The sequence below is a fragment of the Indicator indicator genome, chromosome 24 (genome assembly GCF_027791375.1).
Source record: "Indicator indicator isolate 239-I01 chromosome 24, UM_Iind_1.1, whole genome shotgun sequence".
NCBI lineage: Eukaryota > Metazoa > Chordata > Aves > Piciformes > Indicatoridae > Indicator > Indicator indicator.
Genome location: NC_072033.1, coordinates 16,767,904 through 16,790,526, shown reverse-complemented (window position 1 = coordinate 16,790,526; position 22,623 = coordinate 16,767,904). Strand labels below are relative to the sequence as shown.

Sequence of the window (22,623 nt, the reverse complement as noted above, 5' to 3'; positions counted from 1 at the left end):
CAAGGCCTCATGCAGCCTGGCCTTGAACACCTCCAGGGATGGGGCATCCACAACCTCCCTGGAGAAGCATAGCCAAGGCTTCTCGAGGCTGGTTGCTCTGCTTCCCTCCTTGCTCTGACCATGATGGAGGAGAAGTGGATCTGGTACCTCCTGTGCGTGTTGCGGTTGCTGTTGACGTGACCCTGTCCTGTGCAGCCGGGCGTGGGGCATTTCAACACGTTCTCGTGCAGCGCCAGGACTTCCGAGCGAGAAGGGGAAGGGGAGAGGGGAAGGGAAGCAAAAACAACTTGATAAAAATCAGAGGAAAGAAGAAAAAACAAAAAGACAAAAATCAAGCCTTGTCCTTTGGATTCCTAGAAATCAGGGCAGGGGAAATGCTGTCATTAGAATTCATCTGCACATAGGAAATGAAGCTTTGCAAGGCAGCAGGGCTCAGCTCAGCACCAGATTGGCATCTCTGCACCAGGGCTCAGTTCAGCACCAGGTTGGCATCTCTGCACCCAGCTCTGGGCTTTCTCCACCTTTGCTGATCATCACCCAAGTTTCCCCCTCCCAAACCCAGCCCAGCCCCTCCTGCCCATCACTGGCTTGGAGCCAGGTCTGCCAGTCTCAGGTAGTTTGAAGCAATTGAATTTGTATTTCAGCTTTATCCTTTGGACTACTCTTTGCTTGGTGGTTTTGGTGTGTTTTGGTTTTTTATTTGTGACTTTTTATTGTTGCTGTTTTTTGTTTTGGTTTAATTTTAATCTTCAGGATTATTTTGCTTCCTACAGTGCTGACTTTAAAAAGTAAAGAAAACAATTTGATCTGCAAGCTCCCCTAAAGCACCCAGCTCAGATTGGTTATTTTCTGCTAGGTTTTGTTTTCTTTTCTTCCTTGTATCCAGGCTCGTGTGAAGACAGTTGGGTTCTCTCCTTCCTTCCTGCAGCTCTGTGTTCATGGCAGGTCTGCAACCTTTGAAAGGAAAGGTCTTTTTTTGCCCTTTTTTTTTGTGGAGGGGAGGGGCGGACATGGGGGTGGGAGGTAGGGGGATCTATTGTACCATCATCAGAAATAAACACTGATTTTTATGTTTACCTGCAGGGAATGCTGCTTGAGATGCTGGAGAGGGAGGAAGAAAATCTCTCTCTGAATATATTTAATTTTAAATGTATAGTAATTTTTAATACATTTATTTATTTTAATATATAAGTTTTTAAATATATACAGATATTTATATCTATTCTATACATCTTATTTATATACTTGTTTATTTATGTGTATTTAATTTTATATGTATAGTTGTTTTTAATCTGCTTATTTATTTCTAATATATAAAATACATCTTTTTAAATATATGAAGATATTTTTACCTATTCTATACAGCGATATTTGTTTATGTACGTTTTTTTTCTATAGATAGATATTAAAAAATTAATTTCTGAGGCTGCTAAATATTCCCAGCTGGATCTTGGCAGAGAACCTTGTGAATGTAAGAGTAATGAAAGCAGCAGAGGCCATCCAGCTGACCCCACACAGCCTCAGCAGCTGCTCTCCTTGCAGCACCTTGGGACAACAAGAGGGAACGGTTTTCCCCTTCTCCCCAGCATGGAATCCCAGACAGGGACAGGGTAAAGGTGGGAACTGCCTCACACCCCTCTGAGGGGGGCAGTCAGTTCTAAAACATCTCTTTGCTCACCAGAGAAGGGACCTCCTTCTCCACAGGATGGTGCTAAAAATCTTTAAGAAGGGTTACACTTCCTCAAGATCTCCCCGGGAGGAGTGGTGACACTTTGGTGGATAGAAGCATCCAGGAGCACCTTGGAAAACACCATCCTGTGCCAGAAACTCCCTCCTGCCCCTGAGGACTCACATCAGGCCTGTGCTAGGAGCTCCCTCATCCAAATCTCTTTGCAATCCACACAGGGCTTGAGACAGCTCTGCCCATCAGGTGTGCAGACCCCCCTGGCAGATGAGGCTGCAGGCTCCTTGAGGCAAGCCCTGATCCCCCCACATGTACTCACTCTCAGGAGGGATCCTGTCCTTGTGCGGACAACCGGAGAGGCTGCGATGGTGGGGGTAGAGTCCTGTCACGTGGCCAGTCCCATCACAGCCAGGAGTGGGGCATTTGATTTCTCGCTTCTCAGGTCTGGAGGGATCTGTGGAGTGTGGAGAAAGGGTTCTGTTGGAGACAGTCCAGAGGAGGACACCAAGATGATCAGTGGGCTGGAGCCCCTCCCGTAGGGGGACAGGCTGAGAGAGTTGGGGGTGTTCAGCTTGGAGAAGAGAAGGCTCCAGGGAGACCTTAGAGCAGCCTGCCAGGACCTGAAGGGGCTACAGGAGAGCTGGGGAGGGACTGTTTGTAAGGTGATAGGACAAGGAGCAATGGTTTGAACTAGAGCAGGGGAGACTTGGATTGGACATTAGGAAGACGTTCCTACGAGGGTGGTGAGACACTGGAACAGGTGGCCCAGAGAAGTTGTGGACACCTCATCCCTGGAAGTGTTTAAGAGCGGGCTGGAGAAGGCTTTGAGCAGCCTGGGCTAGTGGGAGATGTCCTTATTCACAGCAGGGGGGTTGGAACTAGATGGTCTTTAAGGTCCCTTCCATCTCAAGCTGTTCTATGATTCTATGAAGCAGGTTAATGATTTGGAGCAGAAGAGGTGGAGAGAAAAAATGCCAAGGATGCTTCCTAGCACTTTTCCAGTCAAATAGAGAGTGACCTTTAGAGTTGGAGGAGTTTTCTTTTTCCTCAAGGTGGAATTGCAAAACTGGAAGTTTCAAACATTAAAATCAGCAATTTGATTAACCAACCCATTTGGAGCATCTAAGCAACTAATCCCTCTAGGAGGGCTCAGGTCAATACCAAGGGCACTCTGAAGCCCCTGTGGAGATCCTCACGTTGCTGGGGCCGGGCACCTACCACAGCTTTAAAGCCTACATAAATTGTAACCATCCCTGCTGCTCATGCTGAGATTTTCAAGGCCAGAAGGCAGTTTAGCCAGGGAGTTCCCCTCAGGAGGTGTAGAGGACACCATCCTTTTGTGCATTCACTACTGGGCTGGCCTGGATCAGCAATAGTGTGGCCAGGGCATGGATTGTGTCCCTGTACTTGGCACTGGTGAAATCACAGCTTGAATACTGGGTTCAGTTTTGGGCCCCTAACTCCAAGAAAGACATTGAGGGACTGGAGCAGGTCCAGAGAAGGGCAATGAAGCTGGGGAAGGGTCTGGATAACAGGCTTGAGGAGGAGCAGCTGAGAGAGCTAGAGGTGTTCAGCCTAGAGAAAAGGAGGCTGAAGGGAGACCTTCTGGCTCTCTACAGCTCCCTGAAAGGAGGCTGGAACCAGGTGGATGTCAGACTCTTCTCCCAAGGTACAAGAGACAGGACAAGAGGAAATGGCTTCAAGTTGTCCCAGGGGAGGTTTAGGTTGGACCTGAGGGAAATGTTTTTACCCAAAAGGTTTGCAAAGCCTGGCCCAGGCTGCCCAGGGCGGTGGTGGAGTCCCTGGAGAAGTTTCAAAGCCATGGAATCAAAGAATCGTAGAATCATAGAATCAAGGAGGCTGGAAGAGACCTCAAAGATCATCGAGTCCAACCTGTCACCCTAGACCTCATGACTATCTAAACCATGGCACCAAGTGCCACGTCCAATCCCCTCTTGAACACCTCCAGGGATGGTGACTCCACCACCTCCCCGGGCAGCACATTCCAATGGCCAACCACTCTCTCTGTGAAGAACTTTCTCCTCACCTCCAGCCTAAACCTCCCCTGGCGCAGCTTGAGACTGTGTCCTCTTGTTCTGGTGCTGGTTGCCTGGGAGAAGAGACCAACCCCCACCTGGCTACAACCTCCCTTCAGGTAGTTGTAGACAGCAATGAGGTCACCCCTGAGCCTCCTCTTCTCCAGGCTAAACAGTCCCAGCTCCCTCAGCCTCTCCTCATAGGGCTTGTGCTCAAGGCCTCTCCCCAGCCTCGTTGCCCTTCTCTGGACATGCTCCAGCAATTCTACATCTTTCCTAAACTGAGGGGCCCAGAACTGGACACAGTACTCAAGGTGTGGCCTAACCAGTGCTGTGTACAGGGGTACAATGACCTCCCTGCTCCTGCTGGCCACACTATTCCTGATGCAGGCCAGGATGCCATTGGTTCTCTTGGCCACCTGGGCACACTGCTGGCTCATGTTCAGCTGCTGTCAACCAGTACCCCCAGGTCCCTTTCTGCCTGCCTGCTCTCCAGCCACTCTGACCCTAGCCTGTAGCTCTGCATGGGGTTGTTGTGGCCAAAGTGAAGCACCCGGCACTTGGATTTGTTGAATGCCATCATGTTGGACTCTGCCCATCTGTCCAGCCTGTCAAGGTCCCTCTGCAGAGCCCTTCTACCTTCTAACAGATCAACACCTGCTCCCAGCTTGGTGTCATCTGCAAATTTACTGATGATGGACTCAATCCCCTCATCCAGATCATCAATAAAGATATTGAACAGGATGGGGCCCAGCACTGATCCCTGGGGGACACCACTAGTGACAGGCTGCCAGCTGGATGTGGCACCATTCACCACCACTCTCTGGGCTCAGCCCTCCAGCCAGTTCCTAACCCAGCGCACAGTGCTGCTGTCCAAGCCACAGGCTGCCAGCTTGGCCAGGAGTTTGCTGTGGGGGACAGTGTCAAAGGCCTTGCTGAAGTACAGGTAGACTACATCCACAGCCTTTCCTACGTCCACCAGGCTGGTCACCTGATCATAGAAGGAGATCAGGTTGGTGAGGCAGGACCTGCCCTTCCTAAATCCATGTTGGCTGGGCCTGATTCCTTGGCCATCCTTCAGGTGCGCAGTGATTGCCCCCAAGACAATCTGCTCCATGATTTTCCCTGGCACTGAGGTCAGGCTGACAGGCCTGTAGTTCCCAGGTTCTTCTGTCCATCCCTTCTTGTGGATGGGTGTCACATTGGCCAGTTTCCAGTCTTCTGGGACCTCTCCAGTGAGCCAGGAGTGGTGGAAAATGATGGAGAGAGGCTTGGCCAGCTCATCTGCCAGCTCTTTCAGCACCCTAGGATGAATCCCATCAGGTCCCATGGACTTGTGAATATCCAAGTGACTCAACAAGTCTCGAACTAATTCCACATGGATTTCAGGAGTACAACACTGCTCCTTGACCCCATCAACCAGCTCAGGAGGCCAGTTATCCTGAAGTCCTCCTGCCTTACTGTTGAAAATGGAGGCAAAGAAGGTATTTAGAATCTCAGCCTTCTCCTCATCCTTAGTTACAATGTTACCCTCCACGTCCAATAAAGAGTGGAGGCTCCTCTTGCCCCTCTTTTTAGCATTAATATATTTATAAAAATGCTTTTTGTTGTCCTTCACGGAAGCGGCCAGTTTAATTTCTAACTGTGCTTTTGCCTCTCTAATTTTTCTTCTACATGATCTAGCAACATCCTTAAACATATCACTAGTTGCCTCCCCCCCTTTCCAAAGGCAATAAACCCTCTTTTTTTCCCTTAAATCCTTCAGGAGCTGCTTGCTCATCCAGGCCGGTCGTCTTCCCCGCCGGCTCGTCTTACGGCATGTGGGAACTGCCAGTTCCTGTTGCCTTTAGGAGCTCCTGTTTGAAGTAGGTCCAACCATCCTGGACCCCTTTGTTCTTAAGGGCTGTTACCCAGGGAACTTTCTGAATAAGTTGCCTGAACAACCTGAAGTTTGCCCTCCGAAAGTCCAAAGTGAGGGTTCTGTTACTGCTCCTCCCTATTTCCCTGCATATTGAAAACTCCACTATCTCATGGTCACTGCACCCTAGACAGCCTCCAACCATCACATCTCCCACCAGCCCTTCTCTATTTGAGAACAGCAGATCAAGCAGAGCCTTACCCCTGGTAGGTTCACCTAAGAGCTGCATCAGGAAGTTGTCATCCATGCACTCTAGGAACCTTCTGGACTGTCTCCTCTCTGCTGAATTAAGTTCCCAGCAGATGTCTGGTAGGTTAAAGTCCCCCACAAGGACAAGGTCTGATGATCTTGAGACAGCTTCCAGCTGCTTATAGAATATCTCATCGGCCTCCTCGTCCTGGTTGGGTGGTCTATAACAGACTCCAACCAGGATGTCAGTTTTGTGCGGCCTCCCTCTGATTTTAACCCACAAGCATTCAACCCTTTCTTCTGCAACCTCAAGTTCTGAGGCATCAAAGGATTCCCTAATATACAGGGCCACCCCTCCTCCTCTTCTCCCTTGCCTGTCTCTCCTAAAGAGCTTATAACCCCCCAGTGCGGTACTCCAATTGTGAGAATCGTCCCACCATGTTTCTGTAATGGCAACTACATCATAGTTCTCCTGGTGAGCCAAGAGTTCCAGTTCATCTTGTTCGTTGCCCATGCTGCGTGCATTGGTGTACATGCACTTCAGCTGGGCTGCTGATTTCACCAGTTTATGTGGTCCTCCCTCCTCTCCAGGGAGACTGGTTTCCACACCCACCCCCTTCAGACCTAGTTTAAAGCCCTCCCAATGAGTCCTGCCAAGCCCAGTGCCAGCATCTTCTTACCCTTTCTAGATAAATTCAACTCAACTTGGTCCAGCAGGTCGGGTGCAGTAAGAGTTGCCCCGTGATCAAAGAAGCCAAAATTCCACTGCTGGCACCATCTCCTAAGCCAACTGTTGATGGTGTGGGTTTTCCTGTTCCTCTCAGTGTACACCACTGCTGCTGAGGGAACTGAGCAGAACACCACTTGAGCTCCTGCCCCGTCAATCGATTTCCCAAGGGCCTTAAATTCCTTTTTAATCTTCCTGGTGCTGCTCTTTTCAATTTCTTCACTTCCAGCCTGGATTACCAGCAATGGGTAATAGTCAGAGGGCTGGATTAGTTTAGGTAACCTTTGGGTGATGTCCCTCACCCGGGCCCCAGGTAGGCAGCACACCTCCCTATGGGATGGGTCGGGACGACATATGGGTCCCTCTGTTCCCCTCAAGAGAGAGTCTCCAATAACTATAGCCTTTCTCTTTTTCTTTGTAGCACTGGTCCTTAAGGTTTGGGGGGGCTGCTTCGTCTTTGGCATCTCCTTGATTGGTTCCTCTACAATACTCTCATCCACATTGCCCTCAGCCTGCAGAGTCTCATAGTTATTGCTCAAGGGCGGCGGGGGAGGGGAGGAGGGTCGGGGTGCATTCCCTTTGCTTCCCCTGACAGGGACCTGTATCCATCCTCCACCGCTCCCCTCAACTGGAGGGGGTTTCAAAGCCTGTTCCCACATATCCAACTCCCTTTCACATTCTTGTATGGTCCTGAGCCTTGCTACCTCCGCTTTCAGCTCAGCCACTTCATCCTTCAGCTCAGCTACCAAATTTAAGAGAAAATTCACCTGGTCACACCTGACACAGGTGTCTCCTTCACCCTCCACACCAAGTGCCAGGCTCGAACACTCACTGCAGCTAGAAGCCTGAACACCAGCATGCTTGTAGAGAGACTCAGTCTGGGAACCTACTGCATGTTTAACACCCTTTGTCCGAGTTGTTACCATGGTAGGTACTTGCTGGCAAGAGATCTTGAGATCGGAGATTTTATTGAGAGGTTTTTTTGTTTGTTTGTTTTTCCCCTGTACCCTGTCAGCTGACCTGGCACGTGCAACCAGGCAAGAAGCCTATAGCTCACCAGCCAAAATGGCGTTGCGCACTCAGCCCTGCCGGGTTTTAAACATTCCCACGGCTGACGTCACAATCCCGAGCAGGCACGCGAGAGGACGACCGCTGGTTGTCGCTCTCTGCCAGGGGTCTTTCCGCCCCGCAAACCCCGAAAAGAAACGTAAAGAGAGAGAACCCAAAGCAGGCACAGCGGACCCGGTGTCAATCCCGATCAGCTCACCAGCCAAAATGGAGATGTGGTGCTGAGGGCCATGGTTTGGTGGTACCCTGGCAGTGCTGAGTTAAGGCTTGGACTCCATGATCTTAAAGCTCTTTTCCAACCCAAGTGATACTATGACCTCTAGGTTGTCCCCATCCCTCTGGGCACTGAGGATTTCTACCTAAATCCCTCTGTGGGTTGTGAAGCTCCCCAGGAGCCTCATTGTCAGCCAAGTTCAGCTCTTTGCCTGGGGACAGGAAGGAAGCAGACCTGTGGAGGTTCACCACCATACCTTTGCCATAGTAGCTCTTGCGGATGCTGTCCATGGGTTTGTTCTGTTTCTCATCCACCTGGAAGTGCTTCCCCTGCTCTCCTGGCAGCCTGCTGGGCTCCCGCACGACCTTCACCTGCTCAGCCTTCAGGGCAATGGCCTGCTCCAGCAGCCCCAGGTTGCCCCTGGTCATCATGTCGTACATCTCGGACTCATCTGTCACCGCTGACTTCTGGGAGTGAGCGTCCTCGTCCTTGTCGTCATCCGACCTGACCTCCACGATGACAGAGTACTCAGGCTTGGGGCTGAACTGCCCCTCACAGTGGCTTTGCTGGGCGTCCTGAGACGTGTGAGGAGCTTCCTCGCAGATCACTTCAGGAGCCATCTCTTCCTCCTCTTCATCCTCCTCCTCCTCCTCTTCTTCTTCCTCCTCCTCTTCATCCTCCTCTTCCTCCTCCTCCTCCTCTTCAGCTTCAGCCTTCTGCAGCTTGCAGGCCTTCTGGCAGTTGACATCGTCCCGGAGCTCCGGGCACAGCCCACTGCTGCGCTCACTGGTGACCTCGATAACCTCCTCTGCGTCCTCCGTCTGGATGATGATCTCCTTCTCACACTCCTCCTCCACCAGCTCTTCTCCTGCGTCCTCGTGGACCAAGTGCACAACGTTGGCTGGTGGCTTGGAGACCTGCAGCTCCTCCTCAGGCAGCTGCCCTTCGATGGCCAGGGTCTCCTCTGCTATTTGGCCTAGGTTGAGGAGAGAGTTGGCAATTATCTCCTGGTAGCTGCTGTAGTTGGGCTTGCTGGGCCCAGATGTGGCTGTGGCTGTGCTCTGTCCATAATGGGAGGATTTTTCTGGGTTTCTCTCTGAGGCGGGAAGAAAGGAAAGGAGGAGGAAAGGTGGGGGGAAAAAAGGAGGAGGAAAGGTGGGGGGAAAAAAGGAGGAGGAAAGGTGGGGGGAAAAAAGGAGGAGGAAAGGTGGGGGGAAAAAAGGAGGAGGAAAGGTGGGGGGAAAAAAGGAGGAGGAAAGGTGGGGGGAAAAAAAGGAGGAGGAAAGGTGGGGGGAAAAAAGGAGGAGGAAAGGTGGGGGGAAAAAAGGAGGAGGAAAGGTGGGGGGAAAAAAGGAGGAGGAAAGGTGGGGGGAAAAAAGGAGGAGGAAAGGTGGGGGGAAAAAAGGAGGAGGAAAGGTGGGGGGGAAAAAAGGAGGAGGAAAGGTGGGGGGAAAAAAGGAGGAGGAAAGGTGGGGGGAAAAAAGGAGGAGGAAAGGTGGGGGGAAAAAAGGAGGAGGAAAGGTGGGGGGAAAAAAGGAGGAGGAAAGGTGGGGGGAAAAAAGGAGGAGGAAAGGTGGGGGGAAAAAAGGAGGAGGAAAGGTGGGGGGAAAAAAGGAGGAGGAAAGGTGGGGGGAAAAAAGGAGGAGGAAAGGTGGGGGGAAAAAAAGGAGGAGGAAAGGTGGGGGGAAAAAAGGAGGAGGAAAGGTGGGGGGAAAAAAAGGAGGAGGAAAGGTGGGGGGAAAAAAGGAGGAGGAAAGGTGGGGGGAAAAAAGGAGGAGGAAAGGTGGGGGGAAAAAAGGAGGAGGAAAGGTGGGGGGAAAAAAGGAGGAGGAAAGGTGGGGGGAAAAAAGGAGGAGGAAAGGTGGGGGGGAAAAAAGGAGGAGGAAAGGTGGGGGGAAAAAAGGAGGAGGAAAGGTGGGGGGAAAAAAGGAGGAGGAAAGGTGGGGGGAAAAAAGGAGGAGGAAAGGTGGGGGGAAAAAAGGAGGAGGAAAGGTGGGGGGAAAAAAGGAGGAGGAAAGGTGGGGGGAAAAAAGGAGGAGGAAAGGTGGGGGGAAAAAAGGAGGAGGAAAGGTGGGGGGAAAAAAGGAGGAGGAAAGGTGGGGGGAAAAAAGGAGGAGGAAAGGTGGGGGGAAAAAAGGAGGAGGAAAGGTGGGGGGAAAAAAGGAGGAGGAAAGGTGGGGGGAAAAAAGGAGGAGGAAAGGTGGGGGGAAAAAAGGAGGAGGAAAGGTGGGGGGAAAAAAGGAGGAGGAAAGGTGGGGGGAAAAAAGGAGGAGGAAAGGTGGGGGGAAAAAAAGGAGGAGGAAAGGTGGGGGGAAAAAAGGAGGAGGAAAGGTGGGGGGAAAAAAGGAGGAGGAAAGGTGGGGGGAAAAAAGGAGGAGGAAAGGTGGGGGGAAAAAAGGAGGAGGAAAGGTGGGGGGAAAAAAGGAGGAGGAAAGGTGGGGGGAAAAAGGAGGAGGAAAGGTGGGGGGAAAAAAGGAGGAGGAAAGGTGGGGGGAAAAAAGGAGGAGGAAAGGTGGGGGGAAAAAAGGAGGAGGAAAGGTGGGGGGAAAAAAGGAGGAGGAAAGGTGGGGGGAAAAAAAGGAGGAGGAAAGGTGGGGGGAAAAAAGGAGGAGGAAAGGTGGGGGGAAAAAAGGAGGAGGAAAGGTGGGGGGAAAAAAGGAGGAGGAAAGGTGGGGGGAAAAAAGGAGGAGGAAAGGTGGGGGGAAAAAAGGAGGAGGAAAGGTGGGGGGAAAAAAGGAGGAGGAAAGGTGGGGGGAAAAAAGGAGGAGGAAAGGTGGGGGGAAAAAAGGAGGAGGAAAGGTGGGGGGAAAAAAGGAGGAGGAAAGGTGGGGGGAAAAAAGGAGGAGGAAAGGTGGGGGGAAAAAAGGAGGAGGAAAGGTGGGGGGAAAAAAGGAGGAGGAAAGGTGGGGGAAAAAAGGAGGAGGAAAGGTGGGGGGAAAAAAGGAGGAGGAAAGGTGGGGGGAAAAAAGGAGGAGGAAAGGTGGGGGGAAAAAAGGAGGAGGAAAGGTGGGGGGAAAAAAGGAGGAGGAAAGGTGGGGGGAAAAAAGGAGGAGGAAAGGTGGGGGGAAAAAAGGAGGAGGAAAGGTGGGGGGAAAAAAGGAGGAGGAAAGGTGGGGGGAAAAAAGGAGGAGGAAAGGTGGGGGGAAAAAAGGAGGAGGAAAGGTGGGGGGAAAAAAGGAGGAGGAAAGGTGGGGGGAAAAAAGGAGGAGGAAAGGTGGGGGGAAAAAAGGAGGAGGAAAGGTGGGGGGAAAAAAGGAGGAGGAAAGGTGGGGGGAAAAAAGGAGGAGGAAAGGTGGGGGGAAAAAAGGAGGAGGAAAGGTGGGGGGAAAAAAGGAGGAGGAAAGGTGGGGGGAAAAAAGGAGGAGGAAAGGTGGGGGGAAAAAAGGAGGAGGAAAGGTGGGGGGAAAAAAGGAGGAGGAAAGGTGGGGGGAAAAAAGGAGGAGGAAAGGTGGGGGGAAAAAAGGAGGAGGAAAGGTGGGGGGAAAAAAGGAGGAGGAAAGGTGGGGGGAAAAAAGGAGGAGGAAAGGTGGGGGGAAAAAAGGAGGAGGAAAGGTGGGGGGAAAAAAGGAGGAGGAAAGGTGGGGGGAAAAAAGGAGGAGGAAAGGTGGGGGGAAAAAAGGAGGAGGAAAGGTGGGGGGAAAAAAGGAGGAGGAAAGGTGGGGGGAAAAAAGGAGGAGGAAAGGTGGGGGGAAAAAAGGAGGAGGAAAGGTGGGGGGAAAAAAGGAGGAGGAAAGGTGGGGGGAAAAAAGGAGGAGGAAAGGTGGGGGAAAAAAGGAGGAGGAAGGTGGGGAAAAAAGGAGGAGGAAAGGTGGGGGAAAAAAGGAGGAGGAAAGGTGGGGGAAAAAAGGAGGAGGAAAGGTGGGGGAAAAAAGGAGGAGGAAAGGTGGGGGAAAAAAGGAGGAGGAAAGGTGGGGGAAAAAAGGAGGAGGAAAGGTGGGGGAAAAAAGGAGGAGGAAAGGTGGGGAAAAAAGGAGGAGGAAAGGTGGGGAAAAAAGGAGGAGGAAAGACAACAAGAAGAAGGTCAACAAGAAATGAAGAGGAAAAGGAGCAATGGACAGGAAAGGAGGAAAAGGAAAGGAACAAGGAGGAAAAAGGGAGTAAAGGATACAAACAAGGAAAAGAAAAGGAAAAGAGGAAAAGGAAGAAAAGGGAGGAGAGGAAGGAAAAGAAAGTAATTCCATAAGCTCACAAAGACCTCTGTGCCTTACTTGAGCTCAGCTGAAAGCAGAGCCTGGCTGTTTGGCTGTTGCAGCCTGCAGTAGCCCAGGAGTGCCTTTAGGAAGGGAAGGGAAAACAGATTTCCAACTGGAAGCTTTCAGGGGGCTCAGGTGCATGCAGGCTTCCAGCACCCAAACTGTCAGCAGCCATCTGATCCCCTCATTGCCAGTGCTCCCCACACCAGGGGCTCCAAAACAGGGAGCAGACAGTGCAAGGACCCTGGTATGGACAAGGGGTGCAAGGACAGCTGGGGTACGGACACCTCGCTGGCCTCTCACCCCTCCTCTCCAGTGGCAGCTGGAGGGACAGCTCAGCACTCTGACGACATTGAGGTGCTGGAGCCTGTGAAGTGTCTCGAGCAGAAGATTTAGGAGAAGAGGCTGAGGGAGCTGGGGTAGCTCAGCCTGGAGAAAAGGAGGGGAGACCTTCTGGCTCTCTACAACTGCCTGAAAGGAGGCTGGAGTCAGGTGGGGGTTGGACTCCTCACCCAAGTATTAGGTGATAGAAGAAGTGGCCTCAAATTGTGCCAGAGGAGGATTAGGTTGGAGATTAGGAAAAATTTCTTTGCTGAAAGAGTGATCAGGGATTGGCACAGGCTGCCCAAGGAGGTGGTGGAATCCTTATCCCTGGAGGTGTGCAAGGAATGTGTGGCCATGGCACTTGGGGACAGGGTTTAGTGTCCATGCTAGTGCTGGGTTGCTGGTTGGACTCAATGACCTTAGAGGCCTTCTCCAGGCTGAAGAATTCTGTGATTCTATGGCCCATCCCCTAAACCACCCAGCAGAGCTGTAACTCCTGGTTATTAACACTCCCTGCCCTTTCTTCAGCTGCAGACCATAGCTCTGCAATCACTAATGAGCAAGCACCTTCAGCCAGCTCGGGGCTGTGGGTCTCCTCCTGCTCCACTGCCTCCACCTCGTCCTCCTCTAGCGTCCCCTCAGACTCCTCAGAGCCAGACTCTTCCTTGGCCTCAGCTTCCTCGCTGCCATCACTGTCAACGTTGTAGCCTTCATCCAAGGCCAGCTTGAGTGGATGGGATTTCCTCTTTGACACCAGATGTTCAGCCTCTGCATCCTGAAGTTTCCTCTTCTTTGCCAGAGGGCAGCTTTGTAAACTGCAGATGGGATCAAGGAGCAGAGAGGAGACACTGCTCAGTGAGAAAGGCTCAGCTATGGCATCTGAACTGCTTAGGCAAAGGCAAGTGGACAAGTGCACAAATACCAAGAATAAAATCCACCATCGGCCTGGATCTTATCTGCTTTAACCCTTTGTGGCCTTTCCCTCCTCATCTATGGAGGCACTGAGCAGACCAACAGCTCCCAGTAACCCCAAGCACTGGAGCCAGGTTCTTCCACCCTGGTTTGGGGTCTGTGGGAAAGCTGCAGTCAGCTTGGTGAAACAGATCCCCCAGGACCCCTTCTGGACTGATGGAGAAACAGAACTGGCCTCTTTGGAAGGCAGGTCAAGCGAGTTGGGTTGCTGCTCTGATCAAGCCTCTCTCCACTGAAGTCTTTGGACTTCTTGCTGGTATTTTGCACCCCTGACCCAGCACCCCTGACCCAGCCTCACCTTCTGTGTCTTGCGTACTTCCCACGGATGTGTCCTGAGCCGTTACAGCCTGGGGTTGGACAGCTGGGGAGGGAAACAAGCAACCATCAGGACAACCACAGGGACTTGGAGATGTCATTTTAAAGTAGAAGTGTGGAAAGTCAGGTCAGTTAAAAAGAGTCCTGTGAGCAAGGAACAAAACAACCCCAAAAGGGAAGAGAATTTCCTTCAAAAGGTTCTGCCTGTCCTTTGGAATTCCAAGTAGGGAGGGCAGGAGAGCAGCTTTGCAGCCTGCTAAAAGTTAATGAAATGACTCACCCCATTTAATTAGATGAATGGTTCATTATAGTTTTATGATGATGTTTAATTAAAGCTTTGCATGTAAGAGCAAGCTTTTAAACACCAGACAACTGCTGCTCCCTGCCTCCCACCACCACCACGCTTCACTTCGGCACTGGTGCAGGAGGAAAACAGGAGGAGATCTGATCAATGGTGGTCAACATCTTAAGGGTGAGAGGCAAAAGGATGCGACCAGACTCTTCTCAGTAGTGCCCAGCAGCAGGACAGGGAGCAATGGGCACAAACTGGAACCCAGGAGGTTCCATCTAAATAGGAGGAGAAACTTGTTTGGTGTGAGGGTGCAGAGCCCTGGAGCAGGCTACCCAGAGAGGTTGTGGAGTCTCCTTCCCTTGAGAGCTTCTAACCCACCCTGGCCATTGTGCTCCTGGGCAAGCTGCTGTGGGTGCCCTGCTGGAGCAGGGGTTGGGCTGGATGAGCTCCAGAGGTCCCTTCCAACCCTCACCATGTTGGGATTCTGTAACAAATTTTCCCTTGTTTGATAGCTTTGCAAGGACCTGGAGTTCCCTGCACTAAGAGGTGGGTGGCTCTCTGGAAAGAACAGGAGTGAGGAAGTTTTCACCAGATCAGTTGGGTGGAGATCACTAGGACAAAAATCCTTAAAAGCACCTCAAAGCCTCACTTTTGAGGGAACAGATGGGATTTAGGTGACCAGATCTCCCAAATCCCTGCATTTGTTCCTGCTACTGAGCAGAAGAGGATGAGTTAAAGACTTCCAAGGAGCTCCAGGCCCTGGTCCTGCCCTGAAGGTTTAATTAGTACCAGCTCCAGCAGCTATAAGGGCTCCAGATAAGCAGCATTAAAGCAAACATTTTCTGGCCAAACCAGCTTGCAGCATTGATTATGGGATACCCAAGTGACTTGCTTGACATCTGAGGAATTCCGGAGTCGTGTAGGATGAATAACCTCATTTAGCACCGAATCACCCTCAGCCTGGGAAGCTGAAGTGCTAATGAAATCTCTTGATGACAGTGCAAAGGGAGGAGGCATCACCAGCCCAGGGTGCATCTGGCCAGCCCGTTATTCTTGCAGCAAAAGACACAGGACAACATTAAATAGGACCAAGTGGCAAACCAGGCTTTAGGGACTCAGAGTTCCTCTCTCAGCAGAACTCAGCCTTTGCAGAAGGCTCAGGCAGGTGTGGGTAGGCCAATAGATGAAGCAGTTCTGGGTGCACTGGGGGGTTAACAACGGCTCAACTCTCCAGAACAAGTCAGATCACTGTGTCCAAAGAATATAATTCAGACCAAAAAAAGAAAGGGCTGCTGAGGTCAGGAGAGTAGGAATCCTTGCTTCAGGGAGAGTGTTCTGCTTTGGCTTAGCAAAGCCAAGAGGACAAGTGATGGCAGCATGTCCCCAAAAGGGCATGGCCTTCAAGATGAGGTGTGGGTGTAAGCTGCACCTCCTGGTCCCTCTGAAGTGAAGTTCTCCCTCCCTGCTGTTCCCTGTGGTCATGGCTTGGTTTCCACCCAGGATGCTGAGCATCCTCCAATGCCATGTCTTGGGGGATGGCTCCCAGATGCCTTTGGGGGAGTCTTGCACCACTAGCCCCAGTAACACACTTGAGGGCATAGAGAAAAAAGACCTTGTCCCATTACCATGCATGACCAGAAAAGGGAGCTCCCTGTCTGCTACTGCCTCTGCTGATGACCTGAAAGTCTACTTAATTTTAATTACTCCCAGTCAGGACTGAGGCTGCTCTGTCCTGGGCAGCCCCAGACACTTAAGTGACTGCCCAGCCAAAGACAGAGCAGTGTTTCTGTTACCAGTGACTTGCCTTGTTCAGTGGGAAACAAGAGCAGCTCTGATGAAGATGCCACAGCCTTTGCTAAGCTTTTCTGAATCAATACAAACTGATTCCCACCATTTTTTGATACGGTGAAATGAAACCTGCAGTAAAAACTGAGCAGGGAAGAACCAGGTGGTTCAGCACTGAGGCTTCCCAAAGCAGGTGACAATTTGGGATGCCTCTGCCTTCAATGTGTCAGTTGATTCCCTTTCAAAAGCACCAGCTAGGAGGTTATGCCTGCCATGCTCTGAGGCGGGCTTGTCCTGCTCTCCTCTGGGGAGGTTTAATTTATTTTGGCAGGAATCCCAAAAAGGAAATGGGGCTTTGAGGTCTATTAAATCACAGAATCACAGATTCTCCTTCCTTCCTTCCCTCCTCTCCTTCCTTCCTTCCCTGCAAGAGCCTCCACGCCAACCTGCTCTCCCCCTCTTCTCAGCCTTCCTAGGTTTGACAAAAGGAGCCTCTTATTGTCATGCAGACGCTGTCCTGCTTCCAATTAGTCGATTAATCGTCCAGTTATTCAGGCAATTAGGTGACAGCTGCAGAGATGGCTTTGTGGAGCACTGGGTCCTGCCCCTTCTATATGTCACCTGCTCCAATTACCACCTCCACTCAAGTGTTCAGCAATAGAAGTTGGAGAAGTGGCATGGCCACTGCTGGCTCCTCCCGGAGTGACAGGGGAGCAGGGATGCTCTGGAACTGGGTTGGTTAATGTCCAATTACTCTTTGACACACACACAGGGCTAGGAGCAGCAGCCCCTGCTGTTAGTGCCTGTCCATGTTAAAGGCTCCTACTTCTTCCATGAGCCCTTGTGCAAGCTTTAAAGGCAGCTCAGAGGTGGGGGAGGCTGCTGCTTCTGATGAGAAGCTCTGAAGGGCTACACAGGCTCCCTCCAGCTCCTCTGGCTGTTGCTGTTCATGTGCCAGCACTGCTGAATGAGTGAAAACAGGACCTTGGTGGCTCTGCAGGGGTCACAGGTCCAAAGGATGAGCATCTGGCATGAGAAGTGATGTGACACAACATTGTTTAGGGGCAAAAAGAGGGTGTAAAATAGATGGGAAAGAAAGTCTGGTTAGTAGGATGGCCCCAGTGATCCAGCAACAGAAAATGTGAGCATTGGGGTTTGCTGGGGCTTAAATCTGGGGTGGGACAGAGGATGGCTGGAGGGTCTTCAGTCCAACCCATGCAGACCTCCTGTTCTCATCCTTTTAACTCCTGTGGTTCCTCTAATGTGTGTTGTCAATTGCTACCTCAAGGACTTGGACACAATGAGGTGACCCACAACAAGGCCTCCTCCACTCCATTAGTTCCATGAGTTTGCTCCCCTCATCCAGACTCCCAAACTTGCAAGGAGCTGTGGGGCTTCACGCGAGGCAGTCCCAGCACAGGACCTCCCCTCCCTCCCCGCCCTGAGGAGGAGCAGGGTCCTTACCTCACCTCCTGGCCGATGAGCTCCGTGGGCACTGGGCAGGATGCAGCAATGGAAACAAACACAAGGTCAAAACCACAGCAGGAGTGCCCAGCCCCCCTGAGACATCCCCTCCTCGGGGGATCCTCTTCTTCCTGCAGCTGGGTTTCTGCTGTCTCCTCAGGAATCCCATTTGGGAAAGAAGGGACAAATCTATCCTGCAATCATTTCCTCATGCCAGCCTAGAGTAAACCATCATCCTGCCTTGAAAGTCTTCATCCCTGTGCTTCATTTCAAGCACGTGAGGCTGCAGCATCAGGGACTATCTCTGCGTGTCCAGAGAAAGACAACAAAGCTGGGGAAGGGTCCACAGAGCAGGACTGGTGAGGAGCAGCTGAAGGAGCTGAGGTTGTTTCGTCTGGAGAAGAGGAGGCTGAGAGGAGACCTCATTGCTCTCTACAGCTTCCTGAAAAGAGGTTGTGGTGAAGGGGTTGGTCTCATCTCCCTAGTAGCAGGTGATAAAATGAGAGGAAATGGCCTCAAATTGTGCCAGGGGAGGGTTAGGTTGGAGATTAGAAACTATTTCTTCACTGCCAGAGTGGTCAGGCACTGGAACAGGCTGCCCAGGGAGGTGGTGGAGGCACCATTCTTGGAGAGGTTCAAGAAACCTGTGGCCATGGCACTTGGGGGCATGGTTCAATGGTGGTGTTGGGCTGCTGGCTGGACTTGATCTTAGAGGTCTTTTCTACCCCAAACAGTTCCATGCTTGTTCCTGGTGTCTTTGGAGTCCTGGAGCTCTGCACATTTACAACTCAACGACTTCTAAGTACCAACCAAGCTCTCTCATGCCTTCTCTATGCTTGTCTTTAAATTCTGCTTCTCAGTTACTTCTTGCACCATTCAGTAACAATCTGCTGCAATGACCACATTTACATCTGTAACATCAACAGCTACAGGGCATTTTTATCCTCCCCTTGTCACAGCAGACCGATGTGGCCCTGCCCACACTCTGACACATCACAGAGGCTGTGCTACTGGCTTTTCAGGGTACTCTGTAGAGTGTTTTAGGGATTGTTCCCTGTTTGTGAACAAGAGGACATCCCACTGCTTACAATAACAACACACAACATCACCACATGGCTGCTGAAACCTTCCAGCCAGCCAGGAATACAAATAATCAGGACGGGAATGAAAAAAAACCAACAATACCCCCCACAAGTCTGCATATGCCCAGGCTAAAAACCCATAAGGTGTTTGCTCAACTTGGTTCAGCTAATTGGGTTTCCTGGGATCCTGCTCCCAGCGGGATGAGTCAGAAACTTCAACAAACTAGAGGCAGTGGCAAGTCCCAGGGTGCTGTGAGGAATTACCTTTGCACATGAAGAAACCCAGATCCCAGCATGGGGAAGGCAGGAAAACTGATAGGATCAGGGTGTGCTCATTAGCAACCTGAGTGAGCACCTGTCTGTACCTGGCACAAAGGAACGAGCCCCAAATAGCTGATCATGGCCCAGCAAAACTGGCAGCATCTGGCTTTGGGTTTGGTTTGAGAAAAGATGGAAATGCTGAGAAAGAGGAGGAGGAAGAGAGGAGAACAGGGAGGAAGGAAGGATAGGATGGCTGGGAAGAAGAAAGAAGGACAAGGAGGAAGGAAGGAGAGCAAGGAAGAAGGAAAGGAGGGTGAGAAGGAAGGAAAGAAAGCAAGGAAGAAGGAAGGCAGGAGAGTGTGTGTGTGGGGGTGCCCCAGCCCTGCTGTGTGGGTGACGCTGCAGTCATCACACTTGCAGCCAGCCCTACTCATTCCTCACTTCCAGCCACCTTTGCAATCCATCAAACACACAGCCACAAAATGGAATCAAAACAGAGAGGCCAGTCTGGGACCAACCCATGTGGCCAAGGTACCACCCATGGTGACAGCCAGCACTCCGTATCCAAGCACCCCCCCTCCTCCCAGGAGAAACACATGCAAAGACAGCCCCAGAGGGTTTTTTTCCAGGTTGAACAATAAATAATAACCAAGCTCTGCAGGAACAAGTCGTTTGCACTCAGGTCCCGGCCAGGGAGGGCCCCATTTGCTTCCCCAGCCTGCATTTCTTCTGCCAGCCACTCTCAGATGTGCAACTTCAAAGCCTCTTGCAGAGCTCATGATGAAAGCCCTGGGAGCTGATCTGAAGCTCCAGCAATTGCCAACTCCTAAAGCAAAACATGCAAAGGGGCTTTGCCCCCCTCCCCCTTCTTTTTTGTCTTCCCCTGGGTATAGGGGATGAGGGTTAAATACTGTGAGGACCTGTAAAGGTTTGTGGCTGGGAGTTCTCAATGTTTGAGGGCACGTTTCAGTGGGGTTAGACTGGATGATCTCCAAATGTTCCTTCTAACCCCCACCATCGTGCTGGGATCTGGGCAGGGCTCTGAGCATAACTGAAAGAGTTAAGCCTGGACCTGAAGAATCTAAGCCTGTTTGGAAGAAGCAAAGTGCAGGAAGCTCAGGTCTGGCCATCCCCAGGCCAAGCAGCTGCTCACCTCTGATGGACTTGGACCGCGTGCGTGCTCTCTTGTCATCGTTTTCTAAACTCATCTGGAATGGGGAAAAAAAATATAATTGTTGACAGATAACAAGAAAAATGTTGTTAAAGGACAATCTTGCACCTGGCTGTGGCTCTTCTCCCTATTAACAAGTGATAGGACAAGAGGAAATGGCCTCAAGCTGCACCAGGGGAGGTTTAGGTTGGATAGTAGGAAAAATTTCTTTCCTGAAAGGATTCTCAGGCACTGGAACAGGCTGCCCAGCAAGGTGGTGCAGTCACCATCCCTGAAAGTGTTCAAAAGACTTGTAGACGCTTTGGGACATGGTTTAATGACAATAGTGGCCTAGCTTGGTGGTTGGACTTGACCTTGGAGGTCTTTTCTGACCTTAATGATTCAATGATTCTAAATCCTAGGGTGCCAGGAAAAGCTTTCCTGCATTTGAGAGAGAGCTTTCTGGCATTGATTTTATTGTTCAACCCACAGGACCCAAAGTTAGAAACCTTAAATTAGTTTCCACACCCTGGGACACAACAGACTCTCTGTTGGTTGGGTCAAACACCCAGATGGGATGGGCTCTAATGAAAAAAGCCTATGCCTGAGGTATCACTTAGGACCAGAGCTGATTAATTCGGCTTTACACCATAGAAGTGGTGTGAGCAGCCAGCACACACCCAGGAATGCCTCAACATGAAGCTGAGCTGATCTCATGCCCAGGAAGGGAAGCTTCTCATGGAGTGCCCTAAGGAGAAATCTCTTCTCTCTGGTTAAATTTGACACAAAGAGGGTTGCATCTAAATAACCCCTGCAACACGGACATCAAACAGGAGGGGCTGCAGGGAATGACAGGCATGAATAAGTAACATCAGGAACTTCAAAGTGCTTGATGTTAATTAAGCATCACAACATGCCACAAGGTAGGGAAGGCTGAAGTGCAGCCACCTCTGGGGTACAGTAGAGGTTCTGTGTTGGGAGGAGCTTTGAAATCAGGCTGTGCCTGGAGGTGGGAGCAGCCAAAGCAGGAGACCTCCACAGCAGGGCAAGAAGCTGTGGCCAGCATAATAGAACTGGGCTTTGCCAAAGTTGTCAGTGAAGCTGCTGGAGTGGACAAAGAGCTGGGTTTATGTCTTGCCTGTGTCACAGATGCTCTCTGTGCAGCAAGTGCCAGGGATCAGGGTGTGAGCAGGGAGGTGGATCATGGTCTGGTGGGTTGGGGAGAAAGCGATTTGGGTTCCATTGCAGTGTTACTGTCTGGGATATTTCCTTCTGGGATAATGAGAAGGAGAAAGAAAAGGAAGGGGAAAAGCCAGTTCATACAATCATTGAACAGAATAGAATCATTTTGGTTGGAAAACACCTTAGAGCCCAGCTGTTACCCCAGCACTGCCAGGGCACCACCAAACCATGTCCGTCAGCACCACATCTCCACAGCTCTGAAACCCCTCCAGGGATGGGGACTCCATCACTGCCTGGCCCAGGCCTTAACAACCTTTTTGTGGAAGAAATTGTTCCTCATGTCCAACGTAAACCTCCTCTGGTGCAACATGAGGCCATTTCCTCTTGCCCTGTTCCTTGAGAGAAGAGACCAATCCCTACCTTGCCACAACAATTTCAAAGTAGTATATGACATCAGAACACCAAATTCTCTTTGGAGCATCCTCTGCAAGTCCTACTCAGAGGGGGATGCAACCAGCTCCTGTGCCATCCCCCACAGCTAATTCTCTGGCACCCCTAAAAGAAGGTGGAACAGAAGCAGCTGCTCCTTTTGGTTGAGGAGCTGGAAGTAACACACATGCAGAGCTCTGATGGCAGTGCCAATACGTCCCCAAGTGCCCCTGCAAACTCTTTCTTGATGGCTGCTGCTTGCAGTCCCCACCAGAAGGGTCCAGGGGGTCCTCACCCATCACCCTTGAAGGATGCACTGCTTGTTTTAGGTCTCTCTGTTCCTCCCTGAGGTCTGGAGGTGGTAAGGAGGGAGAAAGGCTATTGGGCAGGGAGAATGGAGGGAGATTCCCAGGCAGTGGGACCTCACAGCTGGAAACACCTCCAAGGGGAAGGATGAAACTGGGATGAAATTTCCCCAGGTGCCTTTTTCCCCTCCCACTGTCACCCTCCAGAAATGCAGCATTAACACAGAATTATTTCTGTGAGTTGGTAGGTGGGGAGAATGGAGAGGAAAGAAAGGAAAAAAGAAAGGGAAAATAAGAAAGGAGGGAAAACAAAAAAGAAATCCAAACCTGGAGCCATTTACGCCTCCTGTCAGCATTCAGCTCGTGGCACCGCCGTGTTGTGCTCCACGTTTATTGCACTCTTCCCCCAATAACCCAGCAGACAATTACTATAATTTCTATTTTTAAAGCCCTGTTCCCTGCAGACCAGTGGCTCCTGCTGGAAGCATGGAGAGGAGCAGGTGTCAGAGGGACTTCATCAGGTTTATGAGGCTGGCTTCCAGCACCGAGCCAGGCGGCCAGTGCCACAACACCACTGAGCCTTGGACTGCTGGGAGCTGCCTCCAACCAACTCCAGTTTCAGAGAGGCCTTTTGAGGCCTTTTTTTTTCCCACCTTTTTTTTTTTTTTTTCCAGTTTTCCCAGGGAATTGGCACAGGTTGGGCTGGTGCCTTGGCAAACCTGAGTTTCCTGCAGATAAATTATTCATGGAGGCAGAGGAAGGGAGGCTGTGGGAGGGCATGGGCATCACTGGCACTGTGGGACCCTGTGGGGTAAAGTTGAGCATCACTTCCTATTAAATCTGCCCTTCAAGGACAGTCAGGGGGGGCAGGCTCAGACTGCTTGCCTATAAATGGGGACGATCCTATTTCATGGCATATTTGCCTCCAAAAAAATCAGGCATCACTTCTGAGCTGACATCCAGGCTCCTCATCATACCACAAAGTGATTCCTCCCTTTGCCTTCAACACCTCTTTCAAGCCAGGATCAAATGG

The 22,623-nt window shown here is 51.1% G+C and overlaps 1 protein-coding gene across 1 annotated transcript in view; it reads right to left on the bottom strand.

Annotated features, from left to right (window-relative positions):
- Positions 1-19,732, bottom strand: part of MYT1 (myelin transcription factor 1) — a 44,727-nt gene extending 24,995 nt beyond the window's left edge. Inside the window, exons 1-7 of the mRNA XM_054391909.1 lie at positions 19,678-19,732; positions 17,182-17,212; positions 13,624-13,686; positions 12,919-13,168; positions 8,093-8,930; positions 2,004-2,138; positions 148-238 (exon numbers count right to left, since the gene is read on the bottom strand). Coding sequence (XP_054247884.1) covers positions 148-238; positions 2,004-2,138; positions 8,093-8,930; positions 12,919-13,168; positions 13,624-13,686; positions 17,182-17,212; positions 19,678-19,732 — 1,463 coding nt within the window. The remainder of the gene's footprint in view (positions 1-147; positions 239-2,003; positions 2,139-8,092; positions 8,931-12,918; positions 13,169-13,623; positions 13,687-17,181; positions 17,213-19,677) is intronic.
- Between the last annotated feature and the right edge of the window lie 2,891 nt (positions 19,733-22,623).